At 46.8% G+C, this 22,131-nt stretch overlaps 1 protein-coding gene across 1 annotated transcript in view; it reads right to left on the minus strand.

Moving 5' to 3' along the window:
- The window catches only part of hmcn2 (hemicentin 2), a 45,863-nt gene that overhangs the window by 12,866 nt on the left and 10,866 nt on the right, over nucleotides 1-22,131 (minus strand). Inside the window, exons 14-50 of the mRNA XM_027273359.1 lie at nucleotides 21,676-21,789; nucleotides 21,435-21,593; nucleotides 21,154-21,348; nucleotides 20,073-20,168; nucleotides 19,821-19,948; nucleotides 19,588-19,732; nucleotides 18,405-18,517; nucleotides 15,839-15,998; nucleotides 15,508-15,667; nucleotides 12,852-12,979; nucleotides 12,447-12,698; nucleotides 11,170-11,253; nucleotides 9,178-9,369; nucleotides 8,960-9,090; nucleotides 8,652-8,796; nucleotides 8,152-8,278; nucleotides 7,880-8,037; nucleotides 7,110-7,388; nucleotides 6,882-7,024; nucleotides 5,714-5,864; nucleotides 5,423-5,638; nucleotides 5,227-5,340; nucleotides 4,949-5,136; nucleotides 4,772-4,868; nucleotides 4,490-4,651; nucleotides 4,270-4,383; nucleotides 3,857-4,053; nucleotides 3,459-3,540; nucleotides 3,240-3,371; nucleotides 3,010-3,153; nucleotides 2,770-2,929; nucleotides 2,169-2,293; nucleotides 1,900-2,083; nucleotides 1,699-1,796; nucleotides 1,140-1,418; nucleotides 860-1,050; nucleotides 501-582 (exon numbers count right to left, since the gene is read on the minus strand). Of these exons, the coding sequence (XP_027129160.1) occupies nucleotides 501-582; nucleotides 860-1,050; nucleotides 1,140-1,418; nucleotides 1,699-1,796; nucleotides 1,900-2,083; nucleotides 2,169-2,293; nucleotides 2,770-2,929; nucleotides 3,010-3,153; nucleotides 3,240-3,371; nucleotides 3,459-3,540; nucleotides 3,857-4,053; nucleotides 4,270-4,383; nucleotides 4,490-4,651; nucleotides 4,772-4,868; nucleotides 4,949-5,136; nucleotides 5,227-5,340; nucleotides 5,423-5,638; nucleotides 5,714-5,864; nucleotides 6,882-7,024; nucleotides 7,110-7,388; nucleotides 7,880-8,037; nucleotides 8,152-8,278; nucleotides 8,652-8,796; nucleotides 8,960-9,090; nucleotides 9,178-9,369; nucleotides 11,170-11,253; nucleotides 12,447-12,698; nucleotides 12,852-12,979; nucleotides 15,508-15,667; nucleotides 15,839-15,998; nucleotides 18,405-18,517; nucleotides 19,588-19,732; nucleotides 19,821-19,948; nucleotides 20,073-20,168; nucleotides 21,154-21,348; nucleotides 21,435-21,593; nucleotides 21,676-21,789 (5,625 nt within the window). The remainder of the gene's footprint in view (nucleotides 1-500; nucleotides 583-859; nucleotides 1,051-1,139; nucleotides 1,419-1,698; nucleotides 1,797-1,899; nucleotides 2,084-2,168; nucleotides 2,294-2,769; nucleotides 2,930-3,009; nucleotides 3,154-3,239; nucleotides 3,372-3,458; nucleotides 3,541-3,856; nucleotides 4,054-4,269; nucleotides 4,384-4,489; nucleotides 4,652-4,771; nucleotides 4,869-4,948; nucleotides 5,137-5,226; nucleotides 5,341-5,422; nucleotides 5,639-5,713; nucleotides 5,865-6,881; nucleotides 7,025-7,109; nucleotides 7,389-7,879; nucleotides 8,038-8,151; nucleotides 8,279-8,651; nucleotides 8,797-8,959; nucleotides 9,091-9,177; nucleotides 9,370-11,169; nucleotides 11,254-12,446; nucleotides 12,699-12,851; nucleotides 12,980-15,507; nucleotides 15,668-15,838; nucleotides 15,999-18,404; nucleotides 18,518-19,587; nucleotides 19,733-19,820; nucleotides 19,949-20,072; nucleotides 20,169-21,153; nucleotides 21,349-21,434; nucleotides 21,594-21,675; nucleotides 21,790-22,131) is intronic.

Consider the following 22,131-nt stretch of genomic DNA (forward strand, 5'->3'; position numbering starts at 1 on the left):
ACAAGCTTTGCTTTCCACACAAGGATATGCTGTGAGTGTTTTGCTGATGATCATTATTCAGTTTTATGACTCAGCTGAGCTGAGTATGTTATAATGCAAAGGAGGATAACAACATGAAGTTGGGAGCATTACTCTCAGCGGTTTAATGGGTCTCAACAGTATTGCATATGCTGATATTTATAGAACAAATAGTGAAGTGAGGTAGCGATGCTGATGTCTGTCATCAGTCCAAACACATGCATGAAAGTGCCTTCATACTGTAAATACGTCATATCGCGTGCATAACAGAGCACGCGATAGAAACGCTGCGTGACTGTAGCCGGAAAACGCTAATTCCAGACCGAGTCTGGTTCTACTTTTGTTCACTGATCTTTACTCTCTAAGTGTACACATACTTTTATTCATCAAGTCCCAGGTGCACGTGAGAGGGAGAGTGAAAAGAACAGAGAGGGAGAGACGTGATATATTTTGAACAATATGCAAAAAACAGCTTGTGTCACCTTGGACTCGGATCCAGTGGTTCTTTCCATCCTCTCCGGCGAGGCTGCTGGCCAAGCAGGTGTACAGACCTGCGTCCTCCACCTTTAAAAAAGACGACATTAATCAACTTGAGTGTTTTTTTTTCCTGCATGACAATGCTGTATTTGCCCGGAGTGATGCTGTAAACACTTCAGTGTCCCAGTTTGGCCGTCTAAACTTTAGTTACACAGATAAATACTTGACATTTTATATCAATATACAGAATATTTCAGACATATTTAACTTCACGTCACGCTCTGATGGGCTTCTTTCCAATAAAATCGCAGCAACATTTTGACTCTTGCTGCTTTAACTTTGCAGTATTATCAGATATCCTCACCTGAACTTTGCTAATCCTGACAAAGTGTCCATCCTGCTGGACGATGTCACTTCCTTCCAAGGGGCGGCCGTCTTTGAGCCAGCTGAGGGTGGGAGGTGGGACTCCCACCGCGGAGCACTCCAGCTCCAGTGGACTGTTCACTGCTATGGTCAGCTCCTCTGGAGAGCTGGAGGTGGATATCTTTGGAGGCTCTGCATTAGAAAGCAGAAGCAGATCAATGAGTTTAAACTGGGAATTAGATTTAGGAAGAAATTTAACACACAGATCATTTCGGGATTACCGAGCACGGTGAGGTTGAAGCTCTTTGTGCTGCTTCCGGCTTGGTTACTGGCCACGCAGCTGTAGAGGCCCGCGTCCGAAGGCGCTACGTCAGGCAGCTGCAGCCGCGTCTCCTGTCCGTCCAGCAGCAGGTTGCGGTGAAGGGACAGCGGCTGGCCGTCCTTTATCCAAGTCAGTGTTGGAGGGGGGACGCCACGCGCTTCACAGGTTAACGTCACCAAAGACCCCTGGACTATTGTAACTGGCTCCACTGGCTCAACGTGATCCACACCTGGTGGGACTGTGGACCATACAAACACAGGATGAAAGTAGAGCCAGAGCCACCACACACCTCACAATGACTCTTCAGAAACTTGTGTGTGAAGCCACAGAGACTATTTAGAGTTTAGAGAGTCTATTTCTATTCATACAGTGTTAAACTTAAAAAGATTACCCTGGCAAAACCTGTTTCTTTCATAAACACAGGAGAGAAACAGTTTAGATCAGACTTGGATCATGTTTCCTGACTTGCCTCTCAGGGCGTTCAGTAAAAATCAGTAGGTGGTATGTTATGATTATACCTTGGACCTGGACGTCATAGCTGAGCTCGGCGAGACCAGCTCGACTCCGTGCCACGCACGTGTAAACTCCAGAGTCAGACAGCTGCACAGGAGAAATCCTTTTTTTTCACAAAGAAAGGGAACACTTAGCATTACCTCACCTGTAAACACGCAATCTTTTTCTTTTAACAAATGAGTTCATCTTTCTGTCTTTAAGCTGACCTCAGCACGGAGTCGCCAGACAGCAGCCGTGTACGAGGAGAGAGGAGCACAGGTCGTCCGTTCTTCAGCCAGCTGATCTGAGGAGGAGGGTTTCCTGCCGCCTGACACTCCAGAGTCACAGCACTGTCCTGGGTGACCTGCACCTCTCTGGGGACGCTGGTCTCACCGGAGATAGATGGAGGGACTGTGACGAGTCAGATCAGATCACATCAGTCAAAAAAACACTTCAGCGTGGATACAGAAACACAAAGGTAATGCTCTAAACTGACCCAGCACAAAGAGGGTGTAGATTTTGCTCTCCTGTCCGGCCGGGCTGGCAGCTGAGCAGGTGTACGTCCCAGAATCCTCAGGGCTCAGCCTCAGTAACGTTAGCGTGCTGCCGTCAGGGGTCACACTGCCGGGGTTAGAAAAACACCATGTGTTACTTCATCCACCTTCCTGTCTACTCTGTGTCCAGCCCACCTCTAAACCGTCTTACTTTCCCATCATCATTATCATCATCGTCCCACGATTTTCTCACACACACACACACACACACACACACACACACACACACACACAGACAGTTGCAATGATCACATAAGCTTCTGAACAGCTGGAAAACAGCTGCTCTTACTGTTCCCCATGATCAAATTAGGCAACAGACCATAAACAACTTCATCCCTCTGACATGCACATCATCTACGACCGCGATGATTCATTTTCCAAACCTTAAGGGAGCGTGTTGATCGATCCTTTGCGCTGCTTGTAAAACAAATTCAGCAGCTATGAGCGATACATAAATTACCGTCATTATTATGACTATTACTTCATATCATTTCGCGCTGTGTTTACAGCCCTGGGAGTGAGGAGGGAATGTGGATAACTTACGCAATGTGACGGGTGTCTGATCCCTCTAAAGTCACTCCGTCTTTCAGCCAGCTGAGGCGTGGCGTGGGGATCCCGGTCGCTCTGCACACCAGGGTCAGCTCCTCTCCAACGGGTGCGCTCACATCAGACGGATGTTCAGAGTCCAGGATGGTCGGCGATACTGCGAAGGACAAAGATGCTGAATGCCACTGAAAAAATCTTTGTCTGGGATGAGTGTGAGAGCTCAAATGTCTCTCTTACCCTGCACCGTGAGTGTGTAGTCTTTCTGTGTTCGTCCCTCGCTGTTCTTGGCCACACAGGTGTAAGTTCCAGCGTGAGACAGAGTGAGAGGCCCCAGCTCCAGCCTGTTTCCTCGGACGGACCACTGCCACTGCAGACTGCTCTCTGGGTATCAAACACATCCACTTACACCAGCTTTCACACATGACAAATGCATACTTCAAGTTAGCCCATCACTTCTTTTCTCTTACCGATAGGAGTCCCATCCTTGAGCCAGGTGATGCTAGGCACAGGGACCCCCGAGGCCTCACACAGAAGGGCCACATGGGAGCCAAGGGTGTAGTTCAGAGACTCCCTTAGCGAGCCGTCCAGGACAGGTGGAACTGTGGAAATATATTTATATTCAATTTTAGGGGGAGGAAAAACAGCTGTTTAAGGTTACTTTGAGAACATAGCAGAAGTTTTCTCACCATGAACTGTCACTCTGAACGTCCTGTCCACCTGTCCAGCCACATTGGAGACTTTGCAGGTGTAGGTGCCACCATCTGCCAGCTAGGAACCAAAAAAAAAAAAAGGAGGTCATTGTGTTTTGGGAGCACAGGCTGCAGGCAAAGAAAGGACTTGGCTCTGTCCTGCCATGCTAGCTGGTGCATGTGTTCTGAATCAGGACAATTAACTTTAAAATAGACTCAAATCACAGCCGGTCACATAAGCATGTGTCAAATTTTCCTAGTCCACTTTGCGTATTTTATGATTTGAATGTGTGAAAGTTAAATGTGTATTTTTGTTCACATGTCCTTCCAAGAGCCACTTTGAGTCCTTTTATAGATTTATTTAAAACGTTGCATGACGTGATCTTTCTCCCGACCTGAACTCCGATGATCTCCAGCTGGTGACGATCCATCTTCAGTCCGTTCCCCGCGGCCAGTTGCAGCCCGTTCTTGTACCACGTGACCTCGGGCTCGGGAACGCCATGGGCTTCGCACCTCAGGGTGACGGAGGAGCCGACTTGCGGGGTGACCGAGTCTGACTCGGCATCCAGACGGGGCTTCAGGGTGGGCAGGACTGATGGTGTGCACAGAAACAGAGAGGGCATGATCTCAGTTTGATTCATTCACAGTCGGTGTGATTCACTCCTGAACTATCCGCGCTCACAGCTGGCCTGCGGTAAACAGATTCTTCCTTTTTTATTTTATTTTTTGTGCCAAGACAATGTTTTGAGATTCGATCATCTGTATATGTAGCTGAATTGTGCAGATGGGTCACCATGTGTGTGCTCACCATAAACACTGAGGAGAATACTCTTCTGGTCCTGGCCTGCTGAGTTGGTGGCCGTGCACACATATTGCCCCGCGTCTTCCAGTCTCGCCCGGGGCAACTGCAGCATCTGGCCTCCTGTAATATATATAAAACGTAATATTGTGCCATTATTAGATTCAAACAAAGGCAGTGCTCCCGACTTGAGAATTATTTGGGTATTACAGAGTGGCCGAGGTCTGACCTGGCAGGATGTGGATGCCGGTGCTGAAGTGGAGGAGCTGCCCGTCCCTGGTCCAGGTGATCTCTGGAGGAGGGTACGCCTGGACGTCACACAGCAGTGACACCATGAGGCCCTCGATCACACTGACCTCCTCCTCCTTACTGCCAGTTATTTTAGGAGGCACTGCAAGAGAAAAACAAGTTGTGTTGTCGGGGAGAACATCTAATAACATCCATTAGAAAACACCCGACAGACATGACTGAAACTGAATCTTCTGTAAGAGGTAGTGTTTTTTTTTCTTACCTTGCACGGTCAGACTGAAGAGCTTCTCCACTGTTCCCACCTTGTTCTCAGCTACACACAAATACCCAGCCATGTCTGAGACCTGGACACTGAGGAGCTGAAAGATGGGATTGAATGTGTCACCGTTGGATACGTTCACACGCTGGTATTTATCTAAAAGACACCACCAAGACTCACCTGGAGCTGAGTCCCATCCTCGCTGATGTGGTGCTGTGAGTCTGTCTGCACCGGTTGCCTATCTTTGAGCCAGGAGACGGCCGGAGCAGGGTGTCCGGTCACGTCGCAGTGGAGGACCACGGTGCTGTTGACCACCGCTCCCATTTCCTCCATGAACTCTTCTGATGCTCCCATGATGACAGGAGGGACTGAGGAGGAGGAGGACACAGCAGACAGCTCCGTGAGAAACAAACACACATTTTAGTTTAGAGCTTAATGATGCACGCGCTCCTGCTCACCGAGGATCTCCAGTTCAAAGTGCATGCGGTCCTCTCCAGCCTCATTAACAGCCTGACACGTGTACTTTCCAGCATCTTCTCTCTGCACTCGGGCGATTTGCAGCACCTGTCCACCTGAAAGGACAAAACCTTTTTATCCATGAGTGTGAATCTGCTGGTGTAACCTGGTCTCACACAGGAAGGAGTTCCCTCTGACCTGGAAGTAGTACCACTCCATCAGCAGAGGTGAGTTTTCTTCCATCCTTGTACCAGCTGAGTTTGGGTGGAGGAATGGCATTACTCTCACAGGACAGGCTGATTGGATGACCCAGGACCACTTCCCGCTTCTCCACCATGTCCTCGTTATCGTCGTCCTCGTGGCCCAGACCCCAGGCTGCTTCTCTGTTGGACACCCGGTGGAAGACCGGCGGAACTACAGGACGAGAGCATATTTGAGTTCAAACGAACTGAAACAATAGAGAAAGTACACAGATGAAACTAAACACACCCTGAATGATGACGTGGAAGTCTCTCTTGTCCTCTCCTGCAGAGTTGGTGACCACACACGTGTACTGCCCCTCATGGGACAACATGGCATTCTCAATGTGAAGGACGGGGCCACTCTCCTGAATGCCGACATGGACGTTTCCACTCAGCAACTAAAGACAAAGAGAATACCTCAGACCACACAGTGCAGGGGAAATAATGCTCCTGGCAATCTGTCTCCACTGATTTTACACAGCACAGTCTGTTCACAGGCGTTGTGTAAAGTCTCACAGTAAACATTACTACATGCATAACACCCTGAATCTCTGACTAGTGTTGGTGTTCGAGCTGTGATTGTGGAGGAGAAGGAAGAAGGAGACGATAACTCTGGATCCTTTTTTTGTCCACCGTGAGTCTGAATACGGCCAGAGAGGAATTACAGTGACCTAAATTATTTTCTCTCTGTTTGTAACTTGTGAAAAATCTGTTTTTGTCAGGGTAATCTAAGCGTTTATTGTTGTAATACTCTTATTTGGCCACAGGAGGATGAAGTGCTCCACTACCTATGATCTAAATAGGACTAAAAGCATTCTCAGGATTTAATTTCTCTTTGTGCGTTGATTTAAAAAAACATTCACAAGCAAAAACAAAGACATGGCAGTCAAGTTACATAATTTCCTAACACCCAATATATGTACGCTGTGTTTAAACGTGCATGGAGAAATTTGTAAATAATGCTTTCCCGCCTCACTTATATAAAGGCGTAAGTATAATGGTTTGAAAGGTTTGACAACTGAGTCAAAACATTTGGCAGATGGCATAAAAATTAACACAATAAAACGATATTTCCACCCTGATCCTCGTGTATTTCCTGCACAACATTCACATAAGCACACACACACAGTAAAAATGAAGCTGCACATGAAAATAGTGTCAGTCGAGGAAAAAAACACACAGCAGCAGTGTAATCACAGTATTTTAACGCTGTGATATTTAATCACTGCATTCTTCTTTCTTTGTCTTTGCTATAATTAACCAGCTTACTCATTGCACAAAATCTGGAGGGTGGAGGTGGATTGTGCAGTTCTGTTGCAGTTCTTATTGGGTGCCAGCAGAGGCTGAACTTGTTCCATTAAAAACACCTTACGGGTTCGTAGTATGTTTGTGTTTGTGAGAGATGACAAACCAACCTGTCCATCTTTGAACCAGTGAACCTTTGGCTCAGGGAAACCTTTGGTCAGGCAGGAGAGCGTTAAACTCCCATTGATGCGTACTTTCTCTTCCTGACCACCAAACGTTAAGGATGTCGAGTCGCCTTCGATCTGTGGTGGGACTGAAGAGAGGGGATACAAACAGATGTAGCATTAAAACTACTGCCTCAAACACTTTGGTTTCTATGTGGTTCAGACGTCTCTTACCCAGAACACTCAGAGAATAATGTTTGATGGCGGTGCCGGCTGGATTAGTGGCCTTGCAGGTGTAAAGACCCGTGCTATCTCCTTGCACTGAGCCCAGTCGCAGCGCCTGCCCTCCACGGGTGTATGTCATCTGGGGACTGGACACGATGGGCTGGTTGTCCTTCAGCCAGGTGATACTGGGAGTTGGTGAGCCCTCGACATCACAGGGGAGGACTGTGGGGAAACCCAGCACCACTGACACCTCGGTGGTCTCATTGGGGCCCTTAATGGTTGGGGGAGCTGGAGAAGAAAGAATACACTAATGTTTAACAGCCAGTCAGACTTTTTACCAGCCCGTAGCACAGAATGAATGGATCCTCTGGGGATAGACCAGTTGTGTGCCCGCTAAAAACAGAAATGCAGCATGCAATACTTTGGGTAATTACAGCACATGCTCTTTAGCTGACACAGAAATCCCCAGAGGGACGCGTAAAGAGAATTCAGTATGTGCTCGTAGACCAGGCAGTGTGGTGTAAGTCAAATCATCTAAGTGTGCAGGCCAGGTCTGCACATGAATTAAATATTATGTTCAGCAGGACTGCTACCGCAGCACTTCTGGAAAAGAAACTCGATATCCTGACAACTTTTACCGGATTCTCTTCTGTTTCTTTTTTCTTTCCTTTAATTGTTTGTGTCAAAATACAATAAATGAGATTATAAGATGAAATGTGTGTGTGTGTGTGCTGTGTGTGTGTGTGTGTGTGTGTGTGTGTGTTAGATGAAGCAGAAACCTTGCACTGTAAGTCTGAACTGGCGCATCTGCGTCCCCGCGTTGTTACTGGCCAAACACTGGTAAAGCCCCTGGTCCCTCAGCCTCACCGACTTCACCTTCAACACCTGGCCGTCTTCCAGGAACTCCACATGGGGGTCCCCGTCACGGGACAGAACCCTGGAGAGAGACAGAGAGAGAGAGAGAGAGGGAGGGAGGAAGGGACGAATCAATACTAGGGGCACTGCATCCTGTGCGTGGAGCTGAATGTCACGTCAATACGCCGATGCTTACTCTCCGTCGCGGCTCCATTCCACTCTGGGTGCCGGCCGTCCGCTAACCCGACACTGGAACTCCACCTCCTGGCCCAGTACCACAGTTAGCTCCTGCAGTCGGGATGCTCCAGAGATCACGGGTGGAGCTGTACACACACACACACACCAGAAATACACTAATTAGCTCACATGGATTGATGAGATCAATCTGAATGCTGAATGAGATCAAAATCATCCAGATTACATCGTTTTAGCCTTTAAAGACATCGTTAGCGTTGACATTAATGGTTAGTCTTTAAAGGTGTGTGTGTGTGTGTGTGTGTGAATCATTAAATGGAGTATTAAAGTTTAATTAAACAGTTTAAGTTCTTCAGAGAGCTGTTCCAGGAGATTTTAAGTCCACTCCTGGCAAGACAAATATTCCTTTAAGCTCTCTACTTAATGTCACAGGCATCCTTAAATCAGCCTTTATTCTTCTTCATACTAAATACCAGTGTGACAGCTGCTTTATGAGCTCACCTTGCACCACAATGTTGTATTCCCTCCGGGCCTCTCCTGCTGAGTTTTGGGCTGTGCAGGAAAATCTTCCCCCGTGTTCTGGCTGAACTCTGTAGATCCTCAGCAGCCTGTTCCCGTTCTGCAGGTAAACCCCAGGACTGTCCACCTGGATGCACAGAAAACCAGTTTACTGCATCCCTTTTTTTTATTGTAATGGGAACGGTGGCCACTTGGTGGCATTGTACAGCTAGATATCTACAAGGTTTATTAACATGCAGGCCAGGTTTTTGCATTGACTGTAAATTCAAGGTGGGGGAAAAAAAACTCACAGAATGGCCGTCTTTAGTCCAGGAGATTGTTGGGGAGGGGATCCCAAAGGCGTCGCAGCCCAGAGTGAGAGGCTGCTTCAAGGTGACAGTGAGGTTCAAGGGTTGGCCGTCGTCTTGGATTTCTGGGGGAACTAAAGAAACCAAAAAAAGGGGGAAGATTCGTGTTTAAACTCGTGTTTCTGTTAGGAGGAAGAAAAATACGGGAACTGAATTCTCACCGTTTACTTTCAACCTCGTCTTCCTCTCCACGGAGCCGGCCTCGTTGGTCGCCACACACTTGAAGTCCCCACTGTGGCTGGCAGACGCCGTGCTAATTACGAGCGCTCCGTCCCTCGTCACAGAGAACTCTGATTGTTCGGGGTGTATCTCCAGGCCGTTCTTGAACCAGCGTACCTTGGGACGAGGTGAACCTGCAAGGTGCGGAGGGGAGGGGGGGATAATAAACTGAGCTTTATTGATCGCGTCTGACAGAAAGAAAAGTTACTTCCATCTCCCTGCTTCTCTACAGGAGAACTTAATGGGCACGCAGCCCAGACTAGAAAAAGACAGCTCTACATTTATCTGTTGGACAGCGGAACAGCGGGGGAGACCGTGCCAAAATGGTTCGAGTCCTTGTAGCCTGCAAGCTGAAGATTTCAAGGTCAGAGTCGCATAAAAAAAGCAAAGACACAGTATGCTTGTAGAGATGTAAGACGCACGATTTAAAACACGAGCATCAAGATTTATTACCAAACACTGCTGAGCGGTAAGAATAGGAGTGGTTGAACAAGCAGTTCAAAGGCGCCAGGGCCTGAAACAGATGTGTTCTGTGGATTACTGGTTGGAGAAGAGCTGGGAAAGGTGAAATGGGGAGGGGGAAAAAAAAAAAGGTGGAGGATTTCGTACCTAAACACAACAACTAGTTAGTCCCAGGACAAGGACAGACCGGCAGAGTCCAGCAGTGGGAAGAGCAAGCGGAGCGGAGTGATCCAAATGCCACGGCTCTGTCTATTTACAGAGGTGTTACATATACAAACACCACGGACGAGGAGGGGGAAATCAAACACAGCACCCGTCCTCAGGTCCAAAAAATACGAAGCACAGGAGACGCAGCACAAGCAAAGGTGATGTTATCGTCCTTGTTGCCTCTCTCTGTACACATGTTTATAGTTATGTAGCTCTGAGGCAAATTCATTATCTCATTGCAGGGAGGAAATGCATACAGATGTTCTATTTTAGATGTTAACAGATCTCATTAAAAGGCTTTGAATTTATTAGCTCAGGCTGACGAAGTCGGAGATTATCCCTTCCATGTGTGTTTCTCAAATAATTACCTCTATCAAATGCAATGTGCTTGAATTAATAGTATCCTTCTGGCAGAGGCCGTGCTTTATCTCCCTTATGCAGACAGATCTCAAGAGAACAATAAAGGGATCCTTGTTTCCTTCTGCCGGCTGCCTCTCTAGGGTGTCAAGAGCATCAAGCATTTCAGTGCGAGTCCACTGAGGCCTGGTACTACCTGCCTGCCTGCCTGCCTGCTGGTAAGACTCGGACGGAGGTGGGCTAGTGTGGCTTCATCTTCATCTCTTCCTGTGCTTCACGGTGCACCTCAGACATCTCTGTCCTTCATCTGCCAGCAGCAGCCTGTAATTAGGATTCCTCTCCCAGCAGGCCCCGACACAGAGGAAAGCAGATGTGGCTCACTGAGGCAGCAGGCAGACTGATGTTCCAGCTGTTGCTCCACATTAGACACAGTCCTCACCTTTTCTCTCTCTCGGTGAGGTGGTTACCATGGCACGGCTCCACACAAACAATACCTGTTTGCTCTGCGCTGTCAGAGTTATCTATCAGTGCATCTGCAAACGTACACAGACACTCACTGTGTTTTGATAAAACGGCAAAAGCTCCCCACATCCCACCGCGATCGCACAGAGATGTTAAAATATATAGACAACAGCGTGTCTCTGGGCGCTGCGATGAAAAGAAGCTGCGCCTTTTAAGATGACGTGGATCTTTCTTTTTTTTTTCTTACAGGTTTGACAAAAGTCTGCAGTGACAGCCAAACAATGCTTTGATGGCGCACAAATACACTGTACATCTGTCCTACATATAAAGTGGAATATTCTCTTGTGTCATGAAAACAAACTACAGAAAAAAATGCCTGTCCGTTTTATGCTCTAAAAACTTTCAACTGTCAACGAACGCTGACACATCTCTGAATCATCTCGTACCTTCAGCGGGGCACGGGATCATGACCTTGCTGGTTGCTACTTTCTCCATGATGGCATCCCCAGGTTCTGCGAAGGACGGGGCCGCTGTGAGGACAGGAATAAAAACACACTGGGTCAAAGTGCAAGAGCAGTTCAGACAGTGAACATTAAATCAAAAGTGTGCGATGAGGTTCCAGCGCGGGTAAATAAGCAAGCGAGGAGAAGCCTTCGGGGCATCTGAGGGGCGTTTGCATCGAACACCCACAGCCAGGCTGACCTCTTATTAGTCACTATATTTAACTAGGTGGTCTCACTGAGATCAAGATCTCTTTTTTCAGGAGAGACCTACAAACAAAGAACATTTATTTTCAGACAAACACACAACCAGCATGCACAAGGCAAAAGTAAATACAAGTCAGATGGTAAAGCTTTAAAGTCTCCAAGTGGAATGAATTAATCTAGTTTGAGTCCAGTTTTCAGGACGCCATCACTGCCATGGTTAGTATATACACATGTATTTGGTTTTATTTGCATCTAGGGGGGGGAACATAAAAAAAAAGCATCAAAAGCAGACGGACGATGAGTCTGAGCCCGGGTTAGAGTGGAACCAGGTGCATGTAAATCTATTATTTGTATAAAAGTAGGCATTAAAGTGCAGATTAGGAGAGTTATTTATGTAAATAGTAATGGATGTAGAATAGACCCCTGAGGCACCCCAAAACTGATAGCAAGAAGGCTGATTCAAAAACGACTGCCCACAACGGTCTGACCTACAGACCTACACAAGCTGATAGAGACTTGAAGGGGTTAAGAGGCCACTTTATCAGATCTGAACACATCCGGAAGTTTCCAATGTCGGATTAGGGTGGGTGGGTGCGTCTGTAACTTTCCAAAAACTGACAATCCAACATTCACACCCACTTCAGGCAATGATTGGCCAGCTGTGCGGAGGTGAGGATGGGAACAGGGACTTCTTTCTCTGGTTCTCTCTGTCACTTTTTATGTGAACAAATGGACGTCTTCCAGGAAAGACTGTCTGAAGATGTGCACCTTTATCCTCATATTTGCACAATATGAAATATCAGACTTTTCACTCTGCGCCCTTATCCTCATGCAGCACATTGTTGTTTTTAGAGATGAAGAGAATGCCCCTTTAAAGATTGGGGGAGCCTAAAACTAGGACACTCAGTGTTTCCAAATGTTTGGATCACATGTGCTAAGAAATTAATGTTTAAATAGATTTCACAATGCAAGAAACACAAAAGTTTTTTTTGAAGAACTGAGCTGCAGATATTCACCAAGAATTTCCAGCTTGATCTCCAAGGTCTCCTCTCCGGCGCTGTTCCTGGCCACACACCGGTAAGTGCCCTGGTCATCGAGGCTGACCTGCTGTATCCTGAGGGGTGTAGTATTCTTGACCCCAACAGGAAGTCCATTGTGAAACCAACTGATCTCAGGGGTTGGTTCTCCCTGGACCACACATGGCAGAGTCACTCTTTGTCCAATCAGGGCTTTCAGGAGGGACGGCGCTGGCTGAATTCTTGGTTTAGCTGAGGACAAAAATAAATAATGTATACACGACACCGATTTATTGACATATTTAACTTATGTCATATTGATGTATGCACAAAAAAATCCATCAACCAGACAAGTTTAACGGTTTCTAGGAAGTTCAACTTTTCTATGAAGCCCCAAAGAGTTACCTTGAATGTGTAAATTGTAGCTTAGGGACACGTTGCCTGCTGGGTTTTCTGCCGTGCAGGTGTACAGTTTACTATCAATCAGGCGCACATCAGTAATCCTCAGAGAGCCTGAAGGCAAAACAGTGAACCTGGAGAGCGGTTAGGGGTCAAGGGCAAAGAAATGGAGAAAACAAAACACTTCATGAGTCACTGAAGATCTACAGCCGCCGCGCCTCGGGAGAAGAGGTTCCTGTTTGGAAGTGATATTGTCCTCTAGTGTCCTATTTACACTGTGGAGCATGGATGTATCTATACAAGCACACAAACAGTAAAATATTTATAAAGGCTGGCAGGGATTTATAGCACTGTACAGCCAGTACTACTGTACATATGTAACTTATGTATATTCTGATATCGAGCTTGAGAGTTGCGTGTCCGTGAGGAGAATTTTCAAGATGCAGCTTCGCTTCTGTTGCTATTTTTAGCAGAAGATGAAATCAGTTTCTGTAAACAGATTCAGACGGTGAATTCCCAGGGCAGCTACTGCCAGAGGCTCATTGATGAAGTGGTTCATTAGTCTGGAAAATAATCAGATAATATGTAGAGATTTTTTTTTTTTGAGCTATTTGTCAAAAGAACGGGGCTGAATGTACAAAACAAAGCACTGAAGGACGTAGACGCAGAGTTGAAACACAGCTGAAAAAAGGCGTTGATGGCGTCTGTATTTGTCTTGTTTGGTTGTGATGGAGAAAAATGGATCCGTGATGGATGAAAGTTAAGAAGAAAAATGCTCTAAGTGGACTGTGGGCCTTCGCCACGGACTAGTAATCTCCCTAGTGAGTTGTTACTTTCACAATTACCATTGTATGGGGTAATTATGATGTAAGAGGGTGGCCAGAGTTTAACCCGATGACGTCGCCATGGGAAAGGTCACATGCTCGCAAAAAAATCAATGCACTTTTTCCTGTTGTGTAGCAACTATTGTGTGTTTATCGCACAAGAGGTTTGGCCTGATGGTGGTGCTGGATGGATGGAAGGTCACGCAGGTCTCCATTATAAATATGTTTCTGAGAACAACCATGTGGAAAAGCAAAAGTTTACGCCAAAACTCGGCCCCGTTCCTTCCATCGATGTTTGTCACGGACAAACAAGTGGACAGATGGAGGCGATCACATACACGAGGCCTCCGCTCCAAGAAGACATGATTTGTAGCGAAAGCATGCAGAAGTTAAATGTAGGTTAAAAGTAAATAAATGTAGTTCAACGACTATAAAGGCGTGCTCGGTAACCTGAACTGCACCAGAAGCTATCCAGCTGTACGCATAAGATACGAGTGTAAACACACCTCTGTGATTTATCTTAGATAAGTGCGTCTGCTAAGCAACTGAATTATAACAATAACATGTTCATGGAAGTGGAAATGAGCTCGAAGCACAAAGAGTTCTCTATATCAGCTGCGCATATGGTGCGACGGCCCCCCACCACCACCACCACCACCTCCTCAGAACAGCCTTGGGAGAGGCAGCAACGTCTAAGATTGGAACCAAATGACTCTGCGGCGGTGGCCGGTCTGTGCCTCGGGCTGGAAGCTCAGCGACGCCACGGTGAGGGCCGACACGAGACGTGGACCACCCCTCTCGTCCCATCCATCACCACGCTGGTGTCAAGTCATCTGTGTACGCAGTCTTGACACGAAGACTAACTGGGACAAATTGGCCTCGTCAGGATTAGGTCTACAACAAATACACAGACTAAGAGTTTAACAGCTCTTTGTCTTCGCCACCTCCCCTTCTTTGTTTCTGCTGGCGCTAGAAATGGCTACGGCAGAAGTCTTACCGCCCACTCATTTAAGTTATTTCAACAATCAGCACCCCCTGGTCATTTCCTCTGACCCACAGAGTGTAGCTGGAGACCATGAATCTCCCCTCCTTCACAGTGTGCTTGTTTCCGCAAGGTCCTGCATATGCAAAGCATTGGCTGTTGTGGGGGTTGTTCACAGAGATGTGTTATTCTCATCAGACAGGACTAGTAAAGAGTCAGCATGTTGTTTTACTGCTCTAAACACCCCGGGGAATCCGAACATCAGGCAGACAGGCCTTGTATCTCTTCCTCTGTCAGTTCGTTTTCCTCCCCTCTTCCTGGCATCCCCCCCCTCACTCCACCTCCCCCAACCTTTTCCTTTTTTTCTTCCTGACCCCACACACAAGCCTTACTGTATCTGAGTCACCGCAGCTTTCAACCCACTCCGTCATTCTTCTATCAAAAAAAAAAAAAAACCCTATTCGGTCTGGTGTCTGGGCCAGGAGAGTCTGTCTGTCATGTATCCAGTCTGTGTCCTGTCTGCACCAGGACTGACCACACATGAAAGCCGAAGGAATCAGCGAACCATGCGGGACCAGATGTTCGTCCTCAGTTGAGCCAGCGAGTGAAGCCCCCACACACCAGACCGTCGCTGCAGCGTCTGACTAGCCGCCCCTTCAAAAACGCAGAACGATGAACTCCAAACATGAGCAGCAGCTCTGAATGGCGGCCAGCTTCAATCAGAGCGCCTTGTAAAAGTTGAGTCAGATATTAGCTAAGTCAGAGGTGAGGTATGGTGAGAACCTGTGTCTTTTGTTACAAGATGTTTTACTAATTTTACTGCTTGTTTCCAGAGTGAGGTAAGACTTCCTCTTACCCAGCTGTGACGGGGGGGATGGGGTGTCCGTTTCTGCTCCATGTGACCAGCGGAGAGGGACTCCCTTGGGCTTCACATGGGAGGACAACCTCCGTTCCCACCTCTGCTGCCATCTTCACCATGTTGTCGTGGCCACTCACGCCCATTATCTTCGGCATGCCTGGAGAAGAGGGAGAGAAGTTGTAAGAAAAGCGTGCAGGCTCCATGTCCGACCTGCTTTGTGTCTCTAAACAGTAAGCCACACTGTCAAACACGGTGGACAGAAGTCGGCCTTTGTTGAATCAAACGCTGCTGTGTTTGGGTGACTGTGGTACGACGTTTATTTGCTTACTGTTGATGCTGAGCTGGATCTCTCGGCTGGCGTAGCCCACAGGACTGGTGGCGGTGCAGATGTAGATGCCTGCGTCGTCGCTGGTGGGATGGGGGATGTGGAGGTATCCATCAGGGTCAGACTGAAGAGAGGAGCGGTCCCTGGGTAGAGGCTGCCTCCCCTGGAAGACCAGACAGAATATACTGCAGATAAAAAAGCTGTGCGGGGACACCGAGCTTAGTTCCGGTTTATGGCCCAACCTTTGATGTCTAATGTAATTACAGAGCACCCGTTTTACTCACTCTCTGTCCCCAATACACACGAACGCAGGCCGCTGCACATGCACTTGCTTTGAACATAAAAATTGCTTTTACAGATTTGCTTTTATCTGACAAGAAAAGAAATTTACTCCACTCTGGAGTATTTTTTGAGAGAGAAAAACAAGGAAGAAAAATCGGGCTCAGTTGAACAAAATCTAGGAAACGAGAGCGTGTCGACCTCACTCAGTAATGCTGACTATGTAACGGGGTGGTGGTGTTACTGTGGAATGATTTCCTTCATGGAGCAGGTCTGATCGCTGCTTTGAAAGGTGCCAAGTGTAAAAGCACAGAGGTTTGTTTATGTATTCATTCTTCACTTCACTTTTTATTGCAAACGGCTACATAACTTAAAACCGAGCCCTTCCACGATTTTCTCGGTTACCTATAACAGCCTGTAAAGTGATTTGTATGTAAAGGACTCTGGACTAATTTTCCAAGAAAGGATGTGATGCTTATGTGCACTCCAGGGCGCCTTCTCCCTCTGCTTCCCTACAGTGTCGACCATGGATGCATGAAGAGAACTGGAGACAGCGTTAAAGGTGGGGCTCCTTTCATTCTTGTGGAAGCTGCTCAGTCGTGCATGAAGCCAAAAAATTTTAAATTTCCGTGCATAAAATCACTCGGATCTTACGCATTGTGTGGCCCATAGAGCACAGGAGACTTCCACGGGCCGTCCGCTAACATGAGTGGGGATAAAATGATTTAATCATGTGACTTTTCTGGATTTTCAGACTGAATTGATCAAACTCAAAGTTGAATTCAATTGGTTTTGATGCTCAGTGTAAGCTTCTGTGCATCAGTTATCGCGTGACAGGCATCATCGCTGTCAAGGTTTGGCGCTCTTCCTGGTGGGCTTGGTGTCAACAGCGTGCAGCACGAGCTCACGGCAGGTTAATAAACGAGCAGTACCCACTACAACCAACACCAAGTCTGAAGTCAGACCTAATATTCTGCAAAGCATGTGAAATATATTGTGGTATTGTGGCTTTAGCTGGCTTGCATTAGCTTGCTGTCAGCTCCCGGGGGCTGATCTGGCTGGTAAACTGGCTGGCTGTTTGGAAGTTACTGCAAGGCAGCCGGACACACACACAACGTAGATGGGTTGCAGCTGGTTAACCAGCTCGCCTGCTTCCTGTTGTTATCGAATTTGCAATCTGATTGGACATGTTATTTATTTATAGCTTGCCAAATGACTTCACCAGCTAACGTAATGCTTGTTCGGTCTGCTGTGCTTACAATGAGTTACAGTCGGCGAATGAATCACATCGTACATTAAGACTTTAGTCTTTAACCATTGAAGGCATGGAGCAACTATCTAACTGTGGCCGAAGGGTCTAAAGGACAAGCTAGTTAATATCATGGAGCCAATGGTCCAATGCAGCCAAAGGTGTCATTATTAAGGGTTCTCTGAATGTCACACAAAGAACCTTTAATAACTTTGATGGATACATTTGTTCCACCCTCTTCTATAATTGACTGTTTTGTGAAAGGTCATTAGTCAACAGGCAACAAGGCAAAGGTGTAGCTGTGTATTACACAGGATGAAAACGTCTGATGAGGTTCATGTTTTCTTTGTGCTGCATGTAACCTTTGAGATTCTCTTCTTTTTTTAATTCTAAGTGTTGTACAGGAAGGTGCTGCAGGAAAGGCTTTAAATAGATTCCTCAGGTACAATAATAACATTTTAAAAAAACCCTGAGTGATTTCTCACTGTCAAGCTGCAATATGGTAATGTTGCCATGGTTACATCCATCCTGGTCACACTAATCACATCTTGATTGCAGTGCAAACTGTTACTGTTGGTGTGTTCTGACAAATCAAGAGGAAAATAAGGCAGACAGGAAAAAAACCCCAACACATTTATTCATTTAAATTTGTGTGAGGGTAAGAGCAAAGGATGTTCGTGCAACGTTAAATTGAATTAAGTAATTAATAAGAGCCTCAGCACACTTGAGTTAAAGCAGTTAATGCATTATTAGTTGAAGATGGTTGCTAGTATCATCACTCCTGCACTGATTACATCCACAGTCTCCTGATGATTGCTTTGGCTCAAAGTGAAATCTACCCCTCCAGGACTGGATATTGACATTTAGTTTGATTGTAACATGCTTGATGTATCTATTATTTCAACAGTGTTCATGATGATTAAGTAAAAGACAAATGAACGCCAAGTATGATCCTCACTAGATAATGTGGGAGCCAATTAGTCATACATTTGACGCATGACGAATTTATGGGACGCAGCCAAAGCGAGTGCGATATCTTACCTTGGACCAGACAACATTTGGCTTTGGTACTCCGCTGGCCTCGCACGCGAGCGTGATGGCTACGCCCTCGTTGGCTATGTAGTGGTACGGGCCGGCGTTGATCTCGGGGGGCACTGTGGAAGAAGTAGGTCACAAAGCACACAGCTGTCTGACTTGACCGTGAAAAAGAAGAGGGGGCCCACGAGCATTATCACTGGCCTTAACCAAGCGAGCAGTATCAGCGCTCGAGGCATTTCTTCATTACAAACCGATGATGAACCGTAATCTGGCCTGTCTGTCATTACGTGCAGGCTATGAACAAAATGACCCTTTCATCAAAGCAGGCAGTAAATGAACCCTCTCACTATGATGACAGCAGGTGGTCGAGTCACTGACATATGACATATTGTTGTTTTCCACACTGAGTCAGCACATTGTTGACCTGACTGTCCAACCATAAAATGGTCCAGTGTCTTAAAGACTTAAAGAAACAGTCTAAGACCCTTTGGGAAACTTTCTAGATGAGAAATGATATGGGATCATTTCTACGTTCCTCGGATTTATGGCATTTAATGGGAACGTACCAATCTCACACTGGCGAAGGCATGACCCATGCAACTTTTGATTGGCATGTGCTCATTACTTTTATTCATTGGGTTGGTGCATGATGAGTGAAATTGGTTAGGGTAAGATCATCACGGTAAGCCAATCAGAGGCAGAGTAGGGCGAGTCACTGTAGACGGAAATTCCCAAAGGGTCCTGTGACCCCTTAAACCCAGACACACTTCCAATGCTACTCCCATTGGTGTGCTAAAGAAGAAGCTGGAGCCAAGGTTATCTAACCTAAGCATAGAGAATGAAAGCAGGGGGAAGCAGCTAGCCTGCTTTGGTCCAAAGAAAAAATAAGAAAGATCCTCAAACGTTCATTCATCTCATGTGTGTAATCTGTACACACACTTAAAGTTGATTTGTGGTTTTACACAGCGGTTATGTACTGGAACTACTTTTTGGCCGTGCCAGGTGACTTCCTGGAGTATCTGCAAGTTGTGTCTGGACAGAGCCAGGCTAACCATCCCCCCTACTTCCAGGCTTCATGCCAAGCTAAGCTAATCATCTGCTGGCTTTAGCTTTATAGTTCGCGTGAGCGAGGTACTGATCTTCTCATCTTGGAAAGCTTTGACGAACGTCTAACATGCGCTCTTACCGTGGACCTCCAGGCTGACTGTGATGTTCATAGAGCCCGCCACATTCACCGCAGTGCACACGTATGTCCCAGCATCCTCTGGGACGGCTCTTTCGATGTACAAACTGCCATCACTCCTCAGGAACATCCTCCCATTCAGCTGAAGCTGCGCAGAAGTAAAAACAACCACCATCACACATGTACAGTGATTATTTGTGTGGCGTGCATGCACGTATTAGATATTTCGGTCTTACAGGTTTTCCATTTTGGGACCAGTGTCTGTCCGGAAGAGGTATTCCATCCAACAGCATGCAGGGAATACTCAGGGACTGACCGATGCCAGTGGTGATGACTGGGGCACCTTGAGCCAAGAGAGGAGGCTCTGCAGGGAAAAGGACGTGTAAAGACATAAATGCTTGACAAGAGCAGTAAAATGTGGATGTATTTTGAGGCTACAGCTTTCTAGTCACTGCCAGAGAGAGATAAGAGAGCTTAGACAAGCCTACCGAGTCCAGTGACACTAACTCTGGCTTCAGTTTTGACGGTTCCAAACTGGTTCTTGGCCTCGCAGAAATACAGGCCTTCATCATCCAGCCAGACACCTGCAGTCAAACACACAGGAGGAAACTTAGCACACGTCTATACATCCGAGATAAGCAGCCGAGAGAGAAAACAATTCATCTGGAAAAAAGAATAAGTCCACGCTAATAGCGGTTAAGTCCTCTTCTCAATAACAAGTGGTATTATTGGTTTGACCGGGCTGTAATTAAGAGTTAAAAATAGAAAATAACGGGATTAATGGGTTCGCCTCAGCTGCCAGTCTGCTGACACACATGTGCTGCTTAGTAAATTCTCTGGAGATCACATGTTGGAAGATCAACATATGATTCACTCCTTGTGTTTAGATAGTCTGGCCGATGTTTAAACAGGTGATGACAAGACATCGAGCATTAAAGCAAAAAGGGGGCAGAAGGCGCGAGGGGCGGCGGACACGATATAAAGACGGAGATATTTTTCTAAAACAACGGATTTGTTGCAGATCAATCCATCTGCAACGGACTGAGCTAATTGGGTCAGACGGCGGCCACAAATGGAAACACTGACACAAGCAGCCCATGCAAATACGTCCGTTCCTATCCAATATAATATTATGCATGCTATAAACATTTAGTCTCAGGAGCACAAAGGGTCGGGGATTAGTCATACTGCACGCAGAGAGGCCTCCAGAGTTCAACATTTAAATCCCTCACAATGAAGGATAAATAAATGGACAAACTTCCTCTTGCAGATTGATGAATAGCATTAAAGAAGAAGAAGAAGTGCTTTTAGGTTACGGATACCAACACTAATAATGCTTTGAGAGCCATTTTTACACTCTAACTTCACAGATGGTAAAGACATCCTGTCGCCCCCCCTCTCTTAAGAAAATGTTAGCTGAATTCAATATGAAAGGCGCCACCTCTTCTATATATAATCACTCTCAAAATTTCAGTCATGCCAGTCAGTGCAGAGCAAACCACCGAGCTGCATCAGCCTGCACTGCAGACCAAAGCTCTCTGCCGTGATAGTGTTTCACGGAGAACTCACTCTGGATTAGAAGATGTCCGTTCTCCAGCTGCATTGTTCTACTGTGGCTGTCTCTCCTTGTGAGAATCTGCCTGCCGCCCTGTCTGTGCCAGGTCACTGTCGGTTGCGGGAAACCTCGGGCAGTGCAGGGCAGGGTGATATTCTCCCCGACGTTAGCTGTCACGTCAACCGGTGCCTCGGAGAACAAAGGGCCCGCTGTGGAGGGGAGAGTGAATTTTTCCTTTGTGTACATTTTGAGAGGAAAATAAAGCTTCATGTGGAACGCTGAAGTGTCGTCTCACCTCCGACCTCCAGACTGACGCTGCCGGCCGAGACTCCTGCAAGGCTGCTGGCCACGCAGTTGTACTGACCGGCGTCGACCTCCTGCACACCTCGGATGTGCAGGGTGCCGCGGTATACGTCCTGCTCGACGAAAGGAGCGGAGCCCACCTCGAGCTCACCTGGAAACACGCGTAAAACAAACCTGTTGGACATTTTCAACGACTATTTTTACACACACGCTGTTTTTTCACATTAATTTACCTTTGAACCAGTGCACAAGAGGAGGGGGAACGCCTGTGGCTTGACACTCCAGAGTTGCATCACCACCAACAGAAACAAGCACCACCTGCTTTGCCACGGTTATTCTGGGCACCTCTGGAGGAAAGAAGACAGAGACCTTTTATTCTGAATGTGCTGCTGCTATATACAGAAATAATAGTAGAATAATGTTGGCTTACACCAGCACAGGCTGCAGAACAGACCTGAGGTAAATATAAAAACCATACACACACATTCTGTGCCAGCCGACGGATCAGGGGAAACATGCTTTTGGAGCAGGCAGACAGCTGAGCTGAAAGGATGACATGATCTATCTCACGAGGCTCTCGCTGCCTTGACAGATCAGCGTTGTTAAAAATGACATTCGGAGACGAAAGTGTGTAAAATACCGAGCGCACCGCAGGAAGCGAGCTGCCACGCTCCATCAGTGTCGAGGTT

This window comes from Larimichthys crocea, chromosome III, assembly GCF_000972845.2.
Source record: "Larimichthys crocea isolate SSNF chromosome III, L_crocea_2.0, whole genome shotgun sequence".
Taxonomy (NCBI): Eukaryota; Metazoa; Chordata; class Actinopteri; family Sciaenidae; genus Larimichthys; species Larimichthys crocea.